General features: G+C 40.5%; 1 protein-coding gene across 4 annotated transcripts in view; it reads left to right on the top strand.

Moving 5' to 3' along the window:
• Positions 1–20,134, top strand: part of MLLT3 (MLLT3 super elongation complex subunit) — a 150,797-nt gene that overhangs the window by 59,881 nt on the left and 70,782 nt on the right. The window contains exon 1 of one of the 4 annotated variants that reach the window (XM_042453413.1): positions 5,034–5,202. The exons of the other annotated variants lie outside the window; for them this stretch is intronic. Coding sequence (XP_042309347.1) covers positions 5,160–5,202 — 43 coding nt within the window. The 5' untranslated portion in view covers positions 5,034–5,159. Of the gene's footprint in view, positions 1–5,033; positions 5,203–20,134 lie in introns of those variants that run through there. 4 annotated transcript variants of the gene reach the window in all.

Below are 20,134 nucleotides of genomic sequence, written 5' to 3'. Positions count from 1 at the left end.
CCATGGATCTGGAGAACATATCCACATGCCCTGCTTACTGTTGGTGAACTGCTGTAGGAAAAGAGATGCTGGACCAGATAGACCCATGGTCTTCTTGTCCATCAGAACTCTACTTACCTTCTCTTTCATTGTTCCCCTGTTTGGATACTTATTCTTCTACATTCCTGGCTTTTGTTCAGCAGTAGGCAACTGCCCCTGCAACACAACACATTTCCCGCCATATCTGGCAAAACACATTGCTGAAACCTAAAGCAGAAGTGATATTATGTCACTCTCTGTTTCTTTTTCAGCTGGTTAAAGAGGGTGATTGATTAAGTGTTGGGGAATTTTGACCCATTCTTTTGCATTTTTCAGTTTTAAAAAATGCCAGAAAAATGTAAAAATAAATTGGGGATGGCAGCTTGCTGGTGTGTTGGGAGAGATCCCTGCAAGAAAAGGACTTGGAGATGATATGCAGCCCTTTCTTCATCTTGTGTTCCCAATTTTGTACACTTATCTTCTTTGCTTTCCTCCATTCTTTTTGAAGAGGGCAATTGGTTCATCTCTGAAAACAACTTTTCAATAGAAGATTAGGTTAGGTCTGGCTCTGATGATTAAACATTCTTATTCTTATTATACCCTTGACCGAAGAGCAGTACACTGCTTCTATCTGGAATGGTCAGCCTCTTCCACGGAGCACACACCTTCGTAAGGGATGCACATGGAGTGGTGAGGGAGGAAGGGGACACCCACCTAGCTAACCAGATCAGCCAAATCAACCCTGAGAATGAATGGGGTGACAGATGTCACAGCCAGATTGCCCTCACACCATGTTGTTGTTGTTGTTTTAATATAGTAGATTTTTGTCCAAAACACAGAATAAATAAAGCATCAAGGGTTGCTCTTTAGCATTACAGTTTTATCTATACCAATCTAGAAGCAGGCCCTCCCAAATATAGTAGAACTTTTTCCTGTTCTGTCCTTTTGCCCAACATTTTGCTATTTTCCCACTTTACAGGGTTTGAGTCTCGCATTACTTATGCATTACACAAAGACTGCAGTCTGAGCCCTGAAGCAGACAGGCCACATAAAGTGCCTTCTGGGCACCTTGGGGGTATGGTATTCAAACAGCGCATGCCCTCAAAGCGGCTGAAAGCCTCCCTGGGACTGGCTAACATGGCCTAAAGCCAGCCCAGAAAGGAATGGCAAAAAGCTCCTCCTGCTGGAAGCCCATTCAGGACCCCAGCAGTGGCTGACTTCAGGACTGCAGCATCCAGCTGATGCAGCCCCAGAATGATTGCGGCTGGAGCAGCCACAGATCACTTCATTTGGCCCTTTTTCTTAGCCCCTGATTTTCCTATTGGCAAGTCCTGTTAAATTAAATGTGTTTTTTTTTTTGGGGGGGGGGGCTAGGTATTTATGTGTATATGTCTTCGGTTTGCTGACATATGCCATACATAGACTTAAATCTATGCAGTTATTTGAGATATTAGTCATAGAACTCATGTGCAGGCTATCGCTTAAGAAGAGGTATTTCTAAGATGTAAGGTTAGCAGCAGCTGTCACAAGGTACTGGCTTCCTGCCCCCTCACTACAATACCAGTGAGTTCTCCTCTCCATTCAACTGTCCACTTTAGTTTCCCTCTCATTGTTCCTGCTGTGCTCCTTCTCAGGGCAGTTAAAGCAGTCTCAAACTGGATTATTTTTGCATTGTATTTTGGACCTACGTCACAAAAGCTCATGCTGCCAACCTGTTTCTTTCAAGTTGGTCTCAAAGGTGCTACAAGATCTCTTTACATCCAGTTACTATGTTGTGGTGGTGGTGTGCCTTTAAGTCATTTCTAATTTATGGTTATCCTAAAGCCTATCATAGGGTTTTCTGGGGCCGAGACTGTGTGGCTTGCCCAAGGTCACACAGTGTATTTCCATATCTCAGTGGGGAATCAAACTCTGATCTCCAGAGTCATAGTCCAATCCTCAACCCACTACACCACGTTGGCTCACATTTACTATATTATATTATTATAAAGCCTTTCAGAAACTCAAACTGTGGCCCGTTACAAACGGGCATAAAAGTACGTCCTGGGGACGTGCTAGGGTTAGAAAGGGGTGTCACTTCTTGACACCCCTAAACCTAGTACGGACCCAGTCCGTACAAAATGGCGGTGCCCGTTCCACACGGGGGCCGCCATTACGACGTCCAAATGAGGCGGCGCAGACGTGACATAGTCACGTCGCACGAGGGCGCCTAGAGCTCCTTCTGAGGTTTGCATCCCTGGGGCAGCCTTTAGACAGCTGTGCCAGGGATGCAAGGGAGGAAGGGGCCAAGCGGCCCCATTCTCCTCCTCCCCGCCGCCATCGGGTGTCCTTGGGGCATGAAGCCCCAAGGACACCCTTTTCCAGGCCGTGGGGAAGCGGCCTTTTGCCGCATCCCCATGGCCTGGAAAGCAGCGGATCGGGGCCTCGGAGGCTACCGTTGTGGCAGCTGAGGCCCCAATACAGTGAGGAAAGGGCCGCTTACAGGCCGCCCCAAACGGGCGGTCTGTAACGCGCCTGTATTTCATTTGTCTTTTAATTAAAAACTGTTCCACTTCCTACTGTAAGGAGATATTATGTGCAAAAGGTACAGTGGGTCGTTCATATCTATTTGGTTCCAGCACCAAAATCTGTGGATACTCATATACAATGGTGTCCCGTATATAAAATGGTAAAATTAGGGTTTGCTTTATGGATTTTTTATTTAATTTATTTTATTGAATATTTCAAACTAGTGGATGGTTGAATTCATGAATGCAGAATCCATAGATATGAAAAATTGACTGTTATCTATGGCTTCATCCACACTTAGAAATAATCCAGTTTGATACCACTTTAACTGCCATGTCTCAATGCTGTGGAATTCTGAGAATTTGAGCTTATTGTGGCACCGAAGCCCTCTGACAGAAAAGGCTAAATGTTTCACAGAACAGTGCAGACACCCCCATCTGAATCTACCACCAGATTGGACAAAGTGGATGCTTTGGTGGATTCTTTTATTACAGTTCCATTTAATTCAATAACAAACACAGAGTTTGCTGATATATTTATAGATTAATAATTTTCCTTGAGGGTTGGATTTTTGCTTTTTCGTTTTGGGTTTTTTGTTTGTTTGTTTGTTTGTTTTAAGAAGCTATCAGTAACAAAGATTTGTTTCTCTTTTCCTTTCTCTGTATATATGTGTATGTGTGTGTGTATGTGAGATTAAAAGGCAAACCAAAAGCAGTCCTCCAAGTTTGTCCTGGATATCTGATGATGATGATGATGATGATGATGATGATACTACGACATTATATTATATGCCTGCATCTTGAAAGCAATTAAATTGTAATGCACCCAGATAATCTGGCTTCTAAAAAGATACTGTGAAGCACTATGTTTGGGAATGTGTGTAATTAAAAACATGAGTGACCAAGTAGATATACTAAACATTGGGAAAGGGGGGGGGGGGGCGCTGAAACCAAGATGTTCACCCCCTGCCTCCAATATGTGTCCATCTCCCCCCCACACCAATTATTTTTATGACCTATATCTGGTCTGTAGAACCATGCTTATATCTGTATACCTTCCTACCTACAGTATAATGTTTTATTCAAGTTTTATTCACGGGTTTTATTCATGAATAGCATTCACGTAGGAGCCCTAGTAGCACAGTGAACAAATGTCAGTACTGCAGCCATAAAGTTGTGTGTTCAATCTCAGACAGGACTCCAGGGTTTACTTGGCCCTTCCATCCTTTTATAGGTTGGGGGCAATTGGCTTACACATTATAAATGGCTTAAGGAGTGCTAGTTCACTGATAAGCGGTATAGAAATGTACTATAAGCAGTATAGAAATGCTCTTGCTCTTGCTATAATGGAGGGGGGGACTAGACAGGAGGTAGAGGTTGCCTCTATTGACTATAGTTTTGATGCCCCTGCTATTCTTGGATATCTAGTTGACAAAGGAATCTGTAGCCTTGTGGGTTTTTTTTTCCCCAAAACAAAATAACTTACTGAGGAGGGAGGCTGCCACAAAAGACCAAGACACCGAATTGGAAGAAAAGCCACAACTTTATCAACCAAACAGCACAGGGGTCAGGTTGGCCCAAAGCATGAGGTCTGGAGCTGGATCATCAACCAACCCCTGATTGGTCAAGGAAACGATTTGCTTGGTCACGACCAAGCTTTGGGATGACATAGGGGCCACGAAAAGCTCCCTGGATAAGACATGCAATCGGTCGATCGCATGTTTGCTATTAAGCCCCTAGTCACTGGGAGCTGCTGAAACCATGTGGCCCCCGCAATGGCCACATCGCATGCCCTCAGTGCTGTCAGGTCACAAAAGACTCCTAATCCAGATCCATGACATATGCTACCGCCCCAAAAAGAAAAGTTGTGACAACAACACCAAAGTGAGGGTGGGAGAGCCGAGCAACTGTCACCCAAATGGAATGTTGCGTGGCCTTATATAGGCTCATCAACCAATCGGGAGCCAGGATCCCTCAACCAATGAGCTACCCTGGGGGAACGGGGCAGCCAATAGGAGGGCTCTTCCGCCCCATACAGCACAATGGACCAGTAGTGGGCGCGCCCGACACCAGCAAGGCATGCTGGGAGCCTGGGTGGGCCAGCTCCCCTGGGCTTGCTCCCCCGGGCAGCAACAAGGCCGGCCTCGAAGATGCGGAGCGGGCTCATTTGGCCTTAATATTTGCTGCATAGATTTTGTGACATGTGTTCATCACACAGTAAACTTGCCTCATTTTCATACTCCTGTGTAGTTTACAGCATAGTGTTTTACAGCTCATGCCCTCTCCCCTTTTCAAAGTGATCGGGGCAAAAAGAGATGGTATTACCAGGAGGCGATTTTTATAAGAGTGGAGTCTTTCTAATGTTTTTTTTACTTACATTTTTTCTGTATCCCCTTGTTACTTCTGATGGTACAGTGTGGTGGGCAGCCCTTTTCATCCTTGGTTTTATTATTGGTAAACTTGTGTTCTCAGTCTTCTCATCCAATTGAATTTAGAGATATTGTTGAAATCTGAAACGTTCCTTGATTTTGTGCGCTTTTCCGAAAGAACACAGAACAACCACTCTCCCCCCAAATAGATAAAAGAGAGAGATTTCAAGATTTGTGTGTCTTTTAGAAGTATTAAGAAATCAGAATGTGGGCAGATGAAGCCACAGAGAGTGACTCCAGTGAAAAAGGTTAGTATAGAATATCTAAAAAGATAGAATTTGACGCAGAACCTGGGTACAAATATCCTTTTATAGAGTTGTAACTTAGCATTGTATGCATGTTCACAGTTGGCAAGTTGGCTGAAACATTCTGCCAAGTGAAAAGGAGAACTTTACCATTTCAGAGATTTTTGATCATGTGCAGATCTGTATTTTTGGTTTCTTTGCCATCATATCAGCTTTGACACATGACAACCCTATAAGTGAAGGAATTCCAAGAGTCCCAGTTATTAATAGACCTGCTCAGGCCTTGCAAACTCTTTGGTAATATTCTCATAACCTGAGCAAAACCCTAGACAATTGTATTTCAGACTGATTGGATGCATACTGTTGTAAATTACCATTCTTAGTATCCATTCTTAATTCAGTTTAATTGAAGACTATAGTGGAATGGAGGTTTAGTGGAGCAACTTCAATAAGATTCCAGGATTTTCCGTCCTGGAACGAAATTTGCTTTCTAATACTATGAACTGGTAATTTTTGTAATTGGTTTAAATAATCATGAACAGTAAATCAGAGCACTCTGCTTATTACAGATTTCCTGTTTACTTTTTCCTCTTTAACAAACAAAAGCTTAATATTATAAAAGGTGATACAGAAAATTACAGCATACAGCATGTACAAGGATACATTTTACATTTCTCTTTAACTGCGTTCGCACTGCAGAAATAATCCTGTTTGACACCACTTTAACTGCTATGGCTCAAAGCTGTGGAATTCTGGGAATTGTAATTTTTTGTGGCACCAGAGCTCTCTGACAGAGATAAAGTGAAATGTCTCACAAAACTACACTTCCCAGAATTCCATAGCATTGGGCCATGGCAGTTAAAGAGTGAAATAACTTGATTATTTCTGCAGTGCAGATGCAGCCTTTCTTTCAGTTGCTAATGAATGGGTTGCTATTTCAAAATAGCGGTTCAGCTTATATTGATTTGGAAATAAGTCTTATTAAATTTAACTAACGATTTTTTCCTATTAAAACAATATGTTTATCTAAAATTGTGTTGTTTCAAGAAGAATGTGAGGCAGATGTTACAGTGTTTATGTGTATTCATTTAAATGTGTACTTTCTTAGCAGACTGAGAATATTTGGAATCCAAGTACAGGAAAAGGATACTAATTACCACTAGCCTTAGCTAAGCATCATACCTATGCTGGCTTACCTCTTCTTTGCTACTGAGCAGTTCCCAACAGTTGTTTAATCCTCGTGTGGATTACTAATAATAGTACATCCCTTTAAACACACACACACACACACAGGCAAATTGTTTTTCTTATTCTTCTGACAATTTCTTAGAGCTCTGTTGATATTAATCTCTTAAAATGGTGATAACTTAAAGTTCAAAGTTTTGAATTAAAATTTACTTTGTTCTTCATAGCATTACTTGTTGTAGCTACTTGTATGAAGAAATATCCTCTCCTCCGCTGTTCTTATATCATTATTATCCTGCTATCTTCCTAACGTTTAAATAGAAGGAAAGTATTATATGAGAGACCACTAGGTGGTAAACTATCTGTTAGACTTTATTACATGTCTGCTATAGCTTTTGCTTATATTAAACAAGGGTTTAGTGTCTCTATTTGCCAGCCCACAAAAGCTACACAAAACATGGGAAACCACAACTGAACAGGATGTTTTAACCATGCTATTGAATACAGAATTTAAAGTGGATAGGATACCATTGTTGATGTAGGTATACCTAGAGAGAAATTCTTTGTTTTGAAGATCTTATAGATGAACTTGGTTTTGAAGATCTAGATTAATAAAATGGTTTAATATCTACCATGTTTCTAACATTTAAGTGTTGCCTTCGCTTAGATGATTAATGGCACTATTTGCAGCTTCTCACAAGTTAGCTGGGCTCAGTGCTATTAAGATAACACTAAAACAAACACACAGTTTTGATTCCCCAGGTTGGTTCATGAGCACCAGATTCCTGATTTGTTATAAATGATGCACTCTTATTACATCCAAAATGGCAAACAGTTGCTTTTATTTGTACTTCTACTTGCCCTCTAAACCATGTTTGCAAAGCAAGGCTTGTAGCTAGTTAGTAGTGCTAAGCATATGCCACTGTTTGCTGTCTTCACTATAGCAACAAAATAGGAGATAATTAAGCAGATCACGCTGGAGCATGGTGATGGGAAGATGAGGACATGTTCCCCAATGCGTTGTGTTTAACCCAGTATCCCGTTCTGACAGAAAATTAGAGGGAAGTTTTGCTCAGTTTTCTTGTTCCCGTGTTTTCAGTCTTAAGTATACATGTAGCTTCGTTTACATAAACTATTAGCTTGCTTGGAATAATGAAGTAGATTGTTTATATGTTAATCAGATAATGAAACTTGGTTTTAATTTTTAACACTATTCTAACAGCATATCAAAGATAGAAATTAATTCTACTGAAATACTTCATAGTTCATACGTGACAATTTATAGATGGTTTACTAAAGAACTTCCAACGTCTTTTTGCTGGTGCTGCGGTTGTCAGAAGTTGAGTTAAATGTTGTAACATACACACTGACTCCTTTTTTTATCTGGAGTTAAAAAGTGTATTAGTATAGTGATTTTGACAACACTTACATGCCGCAAGTCAGAAATTACTTGGAGGCGCACAGCAGCAGCAATATACCAGCATCTGGTGTTTCCCTGGGAGTTTAGGAAACATTTATTACTAAGACAACTGTAATTGCAAAAAACCAAAAACACCCGCCCCCAAACCTATTTCTGTAACATATTGGAAATTTGGTTTGCCTTCATTAATTTATACATGGTATAGACAATTACCCATCTAGTTTGCTACTTAATCTTTGATTTGATTATAAATTTGTTTTTCTTTAATATGTAAGTTTGCTTTCTGTTATTACAGTTACAGTGGTGCCTCGGGTTACGAAAGTAATTCGTTCCGCGGCCGCTTTCGTAACCCGAAAAGCCTTCGTAAGCCGAATTGCCATAGGCGCTAATGGGGAAAAGCCGCGTTTCGTGCGAAAAAGCCGAAAAAAGCACCAAAAATTTTATTCGTAACCCGAAAAAACATTCGTAACCCGGAACAATGATTTCCAATGGGATTTTTTCGTATCCCGAAAATTTCGTAACCTGGGTATTTCGTATCCCGAGGTACCACTGTACATAATAATAATAATAATAATAATATTTTATTTATATACCGCCCTGTGGCGAACCAATCCGGGCGGTTTACAACATTAAAATAACATACAGCATAAAAACAATATATTTCCCTCCCCCCTTAAAAAGTTATTAAACAACATATCTAATTTAAAACCACAATAACTAGTTAAAATAACAATAAATTAAACAAAATAATACCAACCAATAAACCACTGCAACTTCAGTTCTAAAGAAAAGGGGGCTTTGCAGACATTACTGAGGAGGGGGGAAATCCTGAGATCCTGAGGCCGGGATATTTCAGTCTGGGAAGGCCTGCATGAACATTTAATTTACTAAATTTGTTTTAGAAGATATGTAAAAGGGTATGTAGTATGTAGATACGCAACACCAATATCTAGAACACATTGCTATGGGGGGGCGCTTGGGGTTGTTTATTTGTTTGATATTTATTATGCTTTATGAATGTACTGTAACAATAGTAAGAAAGAGATTTGAAAATGCTCTTGGTTTTCAGGTTTCATTCGTTGAAGTGAGGAGCACAATGGCTTTTGTGCCCCATAGGATTAAAATCTTTTAGACATGGTTTGTGTACAATTTTGAAATGTACGATATTTGGTAAATTGCATACCTACATCCCTAAATATATAGCCTTCCAGTATTTCAGCAGAGGACACTGTTTCCTTAGGTCATCTGGGGTTTATACTGAGAGACAGGGAGATAGCAACCATACTTACTACTTTTCTACTCCAAAAAACAAGAAAACCTTCCTCCAGTCTTCCTTCAGGACACATTTTTCTTGATACAGTATCTGTTCGTTTGAGTAACTGATTATGTCTCCCCCCCAACAAGTATAGCGTAATTTTAGATCATATCATGTGGGGAAAGTATTAACAAACCCACTTTTGCCTAGTAGGCTGCTGAAAAGGAAACTTCCAATGATCTCCAAAATAAGTGGCTCACAACACATTTAAGAGTTTAGAGTCATTTTATACTTTGCTATTCCCAAGTTTTTTCGTAAAAGTGTGAAGTAACACATGGATTTTGATATGATTTTGCTCAGCTTTTTCAAATGTGTTTCTTTTGTGTCTTAAGGGCATGGAAGTAATGTGAAGTTGAGAATTTGTTTAGAAAATCTTTTGAGATATTTTGATAGGAGAGAATGCAGTGGCAATGATTATTCAGCTCACCTTCTCCAACTGTGATCTTTCCGTCCGCATATTTAAGCATCCACAGACAGCAAGCCCCATTGGCGTTTATGGCCATGTATGCACACAGCCGCAACAGAGTGGCTGCATGTGTGCGTATAGAAATTAAAAATCACATGACTTGAGGTTTCGTCCATGGGGAGGGGGGTCCAGAATGAAGTGCCATCATTCAACTCATGGATACTTTAATAGTAATAGTCATCAAAGCAAGTTAAAGACCTCAAAACATGCACATGTTTTGAAAATACTTAAAAACCTTAAAGCAACCTTTCTCAACAGTTTTACTGGATTAAAACCTTGAAACAATTTTCAAGTCTCAGGAAACCTCTGCATAAAAACTATATCTATAGCTAAAATGTTATTTATGTTTTCCCCAGTCACAATATCTTGCAGAACATCTCTCATGGAACACTAGGGTTCTTGGGAACCCTGGTTTCAAAACTCTAACTTAAAGAAGGCTGGAATACTAGGATTTGGTTTGGGGCAAATGGATGGAGAGAAGTGTAGAAACAATTTTTAAAAAGTGGCTTCCAATCTGAACAGACTTTCATTTGAATTCAACAGGAGTGATCTGTGCTACAGTGAAATAAGAAGCGTGTGTACTAAGGCTACAGTTATATGTAATTGTTGGAATGAAAACAAAAACTTAAGTACTCATTTAAAATGTCTGTAATTTCTTAACAACAAAAATTAGTTTAGTCCTTTTGTTTGCAAAGATCATAAATGTTTAACTTCTAGGCACACCCCACCCTGTTTGATTCATGACAAGAATTGCTGACTTCTGGGGAATCTTTTTTAGGGTACAGGGAAGAAACTGATTCATTGACCATGGAAGCAGCAGCCTCCTGGTTATAACATAATGTCTCTTTGCTCCCAGACAGGGGAAAGTCTTGCTTTGTAGTCTGTTCATGCTGATTCTCTTAGTTAAGCTAGTGAGAAAATCTAATTTTCCATCAAGGCTTTTATTTCTGAAAGGAGGGGGGGGGGAAGATGGGAAATAGGTGATGCCATTTGTAGAGATAAATTCAAGCCTAAATGCTGGGAAAATGTGGATAGAATTTACTAGCAATTCCATGCAGCATCCACTTTGTTCCATTCATCTCAGTGATGAATTCATGGAGCCAGTTTTGAAGATAATTCCCCTAGCAACACAGCTTGGATTCCCAGGCAGCTTAGTTCTCAGAGAGACACAGTTGTCTGGACTATACCACTTCAGCTCACAAAAGAGAATCCATATAAAAGTATGCTCCACCAGTCCCCAAAAAGACAGCCTGCACACTCAAAAAACTAGCACCTGAAGTGCCTACCATAGCCTGACTCCTGTTTTTTATTTGAAGGAATCCTGATGTGGAACAATTTTTATTTTTGTCAGTTGTTGCTGTCTGAAGGTCAGACACCAATTTATGACCTCCATCAAAGGAATGGTTCTTCAGATACTAGCTTGGATCCAGGTTTGTCACCTCTGATATAGTCCTGATCACCAAGGTTGCAAATTTCTCATCCATGCAACCACAAAATTATATGATCATTATTCAAATGAGGAAGGTTTGCATCTGAGCTTAACCAAGAGAAATCCTAATAAGGAGATTTCTCATGCATTAAGGCTGTTTTGAGTAATTTGCTTGAGTGTCTCTCCTCTCCTCACCTAGTTCTGTGCTCCTGGCATTCAGGCGCAATAGTGCCACCTGTCCCACTGAGGATGTAGTCCTTCCAGATACTTACCCTGTGACGAGAGAGGCTTGGCAAGGTTGAATAAACCCAGCTGATCACAGCCTGTGAAATCCTTTAGGAGGAAACCTATGGGGCCGGGAATACAAACATAGTGGTTTGGCTGTTAAACTGTCAGAGAGGGTCATTTAGAAAAAGAGATAGGGACAGGAGCCAGATAGGAATGGACTAAATCTTCAGAGGAACAGTTAGAGGTAGGGCCAGTTAGAAATGCAGAAATGGTTAGGGCTAGGGATGAGTAAGATTACAGTAGAGTTCAGGGAAAGCGTTTAACCTAAAATGGTGGGGTGGTGGTAGTTGTTTGCCTTCAAATTGTTTCGGAGTTATTGTGACCCTAAGAAGAACCTATCATGGGTTTTTCTTGGCAAGTTTCTTCAGAGGGAGTTTGCCATTGTTATCCTCTGAAACTGAGAGAGTATGACTTGCCCAAGGTTACCCAGTGGGTTTCCATGACCGAGCTAGGATTTGAACACTGGTCTCCAGAGTCAGAATTCAGATTTCAGCTCCCAAAATTGCTAGCTAACTTGGCTAGACCATCTGAGAAATGAAGTCCAAAGCACCTGGAGGACCAAAGTTTGGGAGTCCCTTATCTAAGGGTTTGTGTTGTGTTGTGCTTGTTAAACTCATTTGCCTATTGCAGATGACAGATGTTGAAGTTTCAATGTTTTATCTGTAGTGGTTGAAGAATTGTGCCATATCACAATTTGTTGTGTTTTCTAATATTTTCTTTATCTTTTGAGATTAAGATGAAGACACTGATTTGTAGTACAGATGGCTGTATACACATTTTCAGGGTAGGAAAAGGAATTTTATGGAGTCTCATTAGTATATGATAACAACTGGTTTCAAGGGAAAATTGTATATCTGTGCTTTCAATGCTATTATACAAAAGCATCATGTAGGAACCGGAACAGATATACAGAAGCTGTTTCTCAGATCCATTAAGTGTTAACTTGGGCCCCTGCAGAGAAAATGGATCACTACCTATTTGTGTGCTGTTGTACTCATACTTCAGGTAAAGTCTGATCAGACACAATTGTTATGTTAAAGAAAATATGGTGTCTGAACTTTGGGTCTGTTTTGCTTAGGAGAAGAAAAACAGTGAGAAGAGACAAGATAGAGTCTATTAAAGAGAAGAACATAAAATTATGTATGTGAAGAAAGTTGAGAGAGGGGAGGTTTTCCTTTCATAAATTCAGAACATAGGGTCATCCAGTGGAGCTGGATGGTGGGAGATTCCAGACATTTCTGACGAAGTGCTTTTTTGCACAGCACATAGTTAAATTATGGAATTCACTTCCAGTAAGATGTTGTGATGGGTGTTAAGGTGGACAGCTTTAAAAAGAGATAAGGCAGAACCATGGGTACTGAAGTTGTCAGTGCCTTGTAGTCAAGGTGGCTATATATTGTCATTAGTACTTTAGGAATTTGCTTACAAATACCAATTGCTGGAAAACATGGGGAATGCCCCTATGCACTGCTGCACCTATGTTCTGTATGTGGGTTTTTCATGAGCATCTGGATGGTCATTGTTGGAATAGAATGCTGGATTTAATAGGCCCTTGATCTTATCCAGCAATGCTATTATACTTAAGCTAGAAGTATGAAAAATAAGCTTTACAAATGTATAGTTGGTATTTTTAGAATTTCCTTATTTGATTATGCATAGCCCAATACAATGTTCCCCTGTCTGTTTTCACATTTGCACAGCTCGTTTCAATATATAGCAGGTGGTGTTACTGGCATTGATATTAGTTAATAATAATGACTGATTTCCTGAAATGTATTTTAGAATGGGGAAAGAAGTCAAAGGAAGTTAAAGTAGATTTCCATTTACAAATTAAAGATAGTCATAGGAACTGTGTTTGAGGTTTTGGTGAGTGAGGAGTTGTTCATGGAAAGAATTTCAATAACTAAGGAGATTAACGTGAATGCTCCCAGCTAATTTACTATGGCTGGGATCCAACAATTTGCCTTTTTCCTCTGTCTCTGAGGGGAATATATGTGAATTTGGTTTAAGTGGGGGAGCTGTGAAAGGGGGCTAAGTGTTGGAAGAAATCCTGTTATGATGTGCTAGGAAAAAAAGGGGATAATAGTCAAGATTTTTATTACTCCTCACCAATCTCATCATACCAAAAAGAGATTTTTACAGTGTCTACTCAACAGTTTACATATCTATTCAACAGTAGGCCCCAGAGAGTTTAGTGGGAATTATTTCCAGGTAATTGAGTGGAGCAGGGGTGGGCCACTTAAGGCCTTTTGAAGGTTGCTTGCTTACAGTTCTCCTCAGTATCAGATTGCCCTCTTCAGAGCCATCTCCAGAGTATCAGATTGCAGCCTTAAGAAGTGAAAATTCAAAAATGTCTATGCAGGCGTTAGCCCACACCACACATTGTGGGGCAGAGTGAGAGTGCATATGCAAGCACTGCTTCCAGACAATCCTGTGCCACCACCTGCTTTCTGAAGAGGTCTTTGTAAGCATGCTGGGAAAATGCTGAGAAAGTTCCCACTCTCAGAAAAACTCTGATCAAGCAGAGGTCTCAGTCACAGGATTTTCCCAAGAAATTCAACTAAAACACTGATAACAGCTTCAGCTTACAATCTTAAGAGTAAGGGCCTGAACAGACAAGCCAAATGAAGCAGCTTCCAGATGCTTTGGAGGTGTGCTGTTTAAATGATGCACACCTCCAAAGCAGCCAGAAGCCATGCCAAAGCTATGCACTGTTTCTTAGGACAGGAGCCAAAAGGAGCTGATATAATCTGACTCCTGACGGCGCCAGTTGGGTGCAGGCCGTGCAGACAATGGGGTTTCAACCTGCTTCCAGCTGAAGTGATTCAGGCCGCTCTTTCATGCCCGTCTGTTTCACTCCTAGGTCTCAGTGGACTTTGGTTGGTTAAAAGAGTTGAGAGCAAATGTCTTCTGTATTCATGCTATCCCATAGATGGGCACATGTTTGCTTGAGGTTTTTCTTAACTGTACAAGGAACCAATTGTGGATTGTCAGGCTTTCCTACTTTGCCAGGCTTTCCTACTTTGGCTGCCTTTGGGAAAATAACAGCGAGAAGAATAATATTTCAAAGAATAATCAAGCCTTCTGGTACGCATATAAAATTTTGCTTATATACCTGTGCCTCAGCCATCCAAGAAATACTTGGGAAGTTTTTCCAATTTTCCCCCTCTCCCAGTAAAAATTCCTTTAAAACATTTATGTTTAAAAATATGCTGTGTTGTGTACCTCTCCCCCCAGGCTTCACTTTAGTAATCAGCCATTTTCCCAGAGGATCAACTAATACTTACCATGTGTGTCAAGATGAAATTGTCTTGCCAAATTTTCTTTGGCACCTAGGTAATTTTTTGTTTGGGTAAAGTCAACTGTGTAATGAGTTAGCTCTTAAAAAGAATGAAATAAGACTTTTAACCTCTTGGGTCTCTTCAGCTTGCAGTAAGAATAACTAAACATTAATGTACATAGTCATGAGGTACCTCTATATAATCTGTTTTAATATATCAACAACATATGCTTCTCTCAGGCAACCAAGTTTGAAAGCATATTAGGCCATGTGAAAAATTTACTAGAACAAACACGTAATTCAACTTTTTTAAAAAATGTAATTTCAGTATCTCATTCCCCGTAGCGGTTCTTACCTGATATCTTGTTGTTACCTTCCAAATCTGCAACTTGTTCTCTTGATCCAATTCCTCCTTGTCTTCTAATTTCTGTTGCTCTATCCATTCTGCCTTTGCTTCTCTACATCTTTAATCTTTCTCTCTTTACTGGCTCCTTCCCCTCTGTTTTTAAACATGCTTTAGTTTCTTCCTAGTCTGAAAAAAACCTTCTCCCAACCCTTCTTCTCTGTCTAGCTATCATCCTATTTCTCTTCTTCTTTTTCTGTCTAAGGTTTTGGAACGGGTCGTTTATTCTCCCTGTCTTGAGTTTCTTGAGGCTAATTCCATCTTAGATCCTTTTCAGTCCAGTTTCCGCCCACTGCACTCTACAGAGACAGCTCTGACAAAGATCTCAGATGATCTTTTGCGGGCCAAGGCTAATGGCCTTTATTCTGTTCTTGTTCTCCTTGATCTCTCTGTGGCCTTTGACACTGTGGATCACTGTCTTTTAGTTGATATTCTCTCTAACCTTGGTTCTCCGACTCTGTTCTTAATTGGTTTAAATCTTATTTGTCAGACAGAACTTTTGCAGTGGTCACTGATGGTCAGGCTTTCTCTCCCGTCTTGTTGTCTGTTGTAGTTCCACAGGGCTCTGTTTTGGGTCCCTTATTGTTTTCTCTTTACACACTGTCTTTAGGCAAACTCATTAGTTCCTTTGGCTTTTCTTATCATCTGTATGCTGATGACACTCAGTTGTATCTTTCCACCCCTGATCTTTCTCCAGGTCTTGAACAGCAAGTTTCTTCTTGTCTTGAAGCTGCTTTTCAGTGGATGTGGTGATGGCACTTGAAGCTCAATATGTGTAAGACTTGTTTTTTCCACCAAAGCCTACCATTCATTATTCCTTTTTTATTCTTGTTGACAATGGCGCCTTACAGACGGGCCTAAGCGGCACCGTCATTGCGCCAGGAATACGCGCGAGGGGCGACGCTTCCGGACGCGCCTTGCCCCTTGCGCGTATTCCATACGGCAAGATGGCGGCGACCTATACAGACGGGTATGGCCATCTTGATGTAACGGACGCACAGCGTCCGGGCGTCTAAACCCGGAAGAGCCGTTGCGAGTGCGCGCTTTGGCACTTGCGGCGGCTCTTCCAGGTTGCCGGAAGGAGTGCGATTTCTGCACTCCTTTTTCGCAGTGCCGAGGAGTCGCGCGGTTTGGCTGCTGCGGCTCCTCCGTGCTGCAACCGGCAGCGGCCCAAGACTGCCCCTTTTGGGCGGTCTGTAACGGGCCAATATCTCTATTCTACCTGTGCAAGAAGCCCACAGTCTTGGTTTCATTTTTTATTCCTTCCTGTTGTGTATCCCCCAGATTCAAGCTACAGCCTAGGCATGTAGATTCTTTATTTATAATATTGCTAAAATTTGACCATTTCTTTCACCCTCCACTGCCAAGATCCTGGTCCATGCCTTAGTAGTCTTGCGACTGGATTTTTGTAACCTCCTTCTGGTGGGGCTTCCTCTTTCTCATCTCCATCCTTTAATTTCTGTCCAGCATTCAGCTGCACACATCATCAATTCTGCTCATTGCTTTGACCATATTTCTCCTTTATTGTCATCTCTCCATTGGCTCCCCCTCCCTTTCCATATTCGTTACAAACTGCTGTTGATGACTTTTAAAGCTCTCCATAGGCTGGCTCCTCCTTATTTATTGAAGCTTTTTTCTCCTTATCTTCCCATTCACACCCTCCATTCTCGGAATCAAGGACTGTTGTCCCAGCCAAGGATTTTCTCTTCTCCAGCCTCGATCTGCCCCTTTTCACTGGCTGCTCCTCACTCCTGAAACTTCCGTCTTTCCCAAGCATGGTTCATAACCTCATTACCCAGCTTTAAAACTGAGTTCAGGGAAGCATTCCCAGACATCACTTGATGGTTATTGTAGGTTTATTTTTATTTGTGACCTGCTATGTTTTATTATTTAATGTTAAGATTATTAATATATATTATGTTAAATTATTTTATAGAATGTATACCATAGGCAGGCTTATTTTATTTTATTCTATTTTTAACTGATTGTAAGTAAAGCGCTGTGTAAATGTACAGCGGTCTATAAATAAAGCTTAATAATAATAACAACAACATTAGATGGCATAGTACTTTAAATAATGTGTCCGCTAGTGCAGTATTAAAGGAACAGTGTTTCTTCCTGTAATATCTATTACAGTATTATTACAAAATGTCTAATAACTGTGAAGATGCTGGTCTTCCAAAGGGTTCAAAATGTCTTAAAACCATGAGGTTTGTGAGAATGGCATTTCCATGTCAAACTGTTAGTTGTTCTGGTCTCTCTGGTGCTCAAATGAATGATACACACGTTATGACTGTGATTTAAAGGTAAGCCCATCCTATCAAGTTACAGGATTTAAGTGTGATAGGCACTTATCCACTTATTACCAGCTGAATAAAAGATAAATCACTTATTGACTGTGGAGGTCAGCCCTGCTAGTAATACACAGAAATCACTGGGATTTTTTCTGTGTACTTTTCAAGTTGTTTCCATTTTATGGTGAACCTATCACACAGTAATTTGGTTTTTTGTGTGGGTCTCCCCCCCCCCCCCAAGATTTGTTCAGAGGTGGTTTGCCTTTGTCTTCCTCTAAGGCTCACCCAAGATCACCCAGGGGGTTTCCATGACCAAGTGGGGACCTGAACTCTAGTCTCTTAGAGTCTTTTTCCAATGTACAAACCATTATACAATGTTGGTGTGAGAAATTACTTGTTCACAAATAAAATAAAATTCACAGGGTGTCTTCAATAAATCTATGGCATTTGTAACCTGAAAGGGAAAGGGGGTTCAGAGAAAAGGCCAGGACAACATGGCTAGTATGTGGTTGGGAAACTGCAAACGTATACCAGGTGCTGTAGTTTTATTTCAGAGGAAGTAACTGGCAAAACCACCTCTGAGTAGTCCTTGCCTAAGGAAACCCTGTGAAATAGAGGCAACTTGAAGACACTCGCACACACAAATTAGTGTTACTCAAAGTGGTCATCCGTGGCCAGTGCCAGTCTGCCAACTGTTGCCTGATGGTCTGCAGTGAATTTCTGGGAGAGGAATAGTTGCAGTTAGCAGACACAGACAAGGTGCCAGTTCTTGGCACGTGAAGGAAAGGGATGTGGGACCCCCAAAACTGATGGTTTGAGACATTGGCCTAAAAAATAACAGCTTTATTGCACAAAACTGTCTAGTGCAGCAACATTACTATCCCTTGTGTTCAGACGCAGCACTACCTATAGTGGGAATACCAACATAATAATATATTTTCCTATCAAATATTATTTTTTGGGCTGCAATGGTATAGAAGAAATTGCCTCAAATTAGAAGCAAGACCACTCCAGCCATGTTCAGTCTTTTCCCCCCATGTATTTCTAGTGTTACATTTTAAAATGCTCCCCATCCATTGGAAAGTTTAAGGAGGAGGAAAAGATTTGTGTATGAGTCTCCTTATACTCATGCCGGGATAATAGCAATAGCAATAGCAGCTTCATTTATATACCACTTCATACTGAACTAAGCAGTCTCTAAGCGGTTTACAACTGTAAGCTAATTGCCCCCAACAAGCTGGGTACTAATTTTAGCGACCTCAGAAGGATGCAAGCCTGAGTCAAGATTGAGCCCTGGCTAGTAATTGAACTCGCAACCTTATGGTTTTGAGTGAGTGGCTGCAGTACAGGCATTTAACCACTACACCACTAAGGTTCCTCAAATTTTACCCATTACTGCATCTATTAATTGTCATTTTAAAAATGGCTTTAAAAATTAGTTTAAGGAACAATGAAGAAGGAAGCAAAGCAAGAGAGCTTTTGCTGTCAGGCAGCATAGAAATATAATAAACAAAATACTGCTCATATGTTGCACAAATAAAACAAATATTAATAGATGCGCTTTCATAAAACAACAGTGGGGGGGTAGCAAATTGACAACCACCTTGATCTGCAGATATTAGTGAATAAACAAATAGCCAGTGAGCAGCTGTTCAGGATGCAGTATCATCATCATCCCACTCTTTTCCCAGAACTGGGACTCAGAGCAGCTCCCCTTGAAAAGATTTGTGGTCCTTCTCTTCCTCTGTTTTTATCTTCTGTACCCTCTTTATATTTGATACCTTCTACTGTCCTATTTAGAGCATGACCAGTTGTCTTCATCCTTGGAGCCTAAATTTTAAAATCTTTGGGGTGAGATGGGGAAATCTAAGGGTTTTTTTACCCAGGCATTTCAATTTCTATAACTTCCCAATCTGCCTTTGTAATGGAATGTTGTTATGCTACCTTTTTCTGTTTGTGGGATCTGTCATTTTACTGAACCGAATGTGGTTTTAAAGAATTTATATGCTGTACTGCCCTGAAATCTCATGTGGTGAAAGGCAGTATAGAAAGACTTTTGATAAACAAAGCAAGGAAGGGAGAGGTTTGAAAACTGTCCACTAATTTTCACAGGCTGATGTGCCATATAATACAATTATTTTTATCTCATAGATCTTTGTAGCTTCTGTTGTACTTCTCTTGTGGTTGCTTTTGTTATATTATTATTCCTCCTGCATATTTGAGGGGAATAGAAGAATATTTATGTTTAATCTTATCCTTAAAATAAAATAAAATGGAAAGATAATAAATATCTGTCCACTGTTTTCCATTACTTTCACCCTTTGATGTAATCAAAACAGACACATCTGCACAAATACTGACCACCACTGATGACTTGAAGGTGCTATGATGTATCATGTAGGAAGCTGAAAGGAATGGATGTACAGGTTGTCATCTTGTCTCTTCTGCCAGTTGAAGGGCATGGTCCAGGAAGGGACAGGAAAATAGCAGATGTGAACAACTGGCTTCGCAGATGGTGCCGCCAAGAAGGATTTGGATTCTTCGATCATGGGCTGCGGTTCCATGAGGAGGGACTTCTTGCAACAGACGGGTTGCATCTTACACCAGTTGATGCCAACAGTCTCAAGAACTTGATCAGGAGAGCTTTAAACTGAGTTCCGAGGGGAAGGGAGACAATATTAAGGAAGGCGAAAGGGATGGCGAAAATAGACAAACTGACATAGAGGAAACAAGCCAAACAGTGCAAGGACCCAACAGTGGGAGGCAAAAAAAAAACTTGCACAGGCAGCAAGTAAAAGGGAACCATGGTCTGCGATGTCTCTACACTAATGCACAGAGCATGGGAAATAAGCAAG

The sequence above is a fragment of the Sceloporus undulatus genome, chromosome 2 (genome assembly GCF_019175285.1).
Source record: "Sceloporus undulatus isolate JIND9_A2432 ecotype Alabama chromosome 2, SceUnd_v1.1, whole genome shotgun sequence".
NCBI classification, from domain to species: Eukaryota; Metazoa; Chordata; class Lepidosauria; order Squamata; family Phrynosomatidae; genus Sceloporus; species Sceloporus undulatus.
The sequence above is the reverse complement of the archived record's forward strand: the minus strand, read 5'-3'. Positions and strand labels throughout refer to the sequence as shown.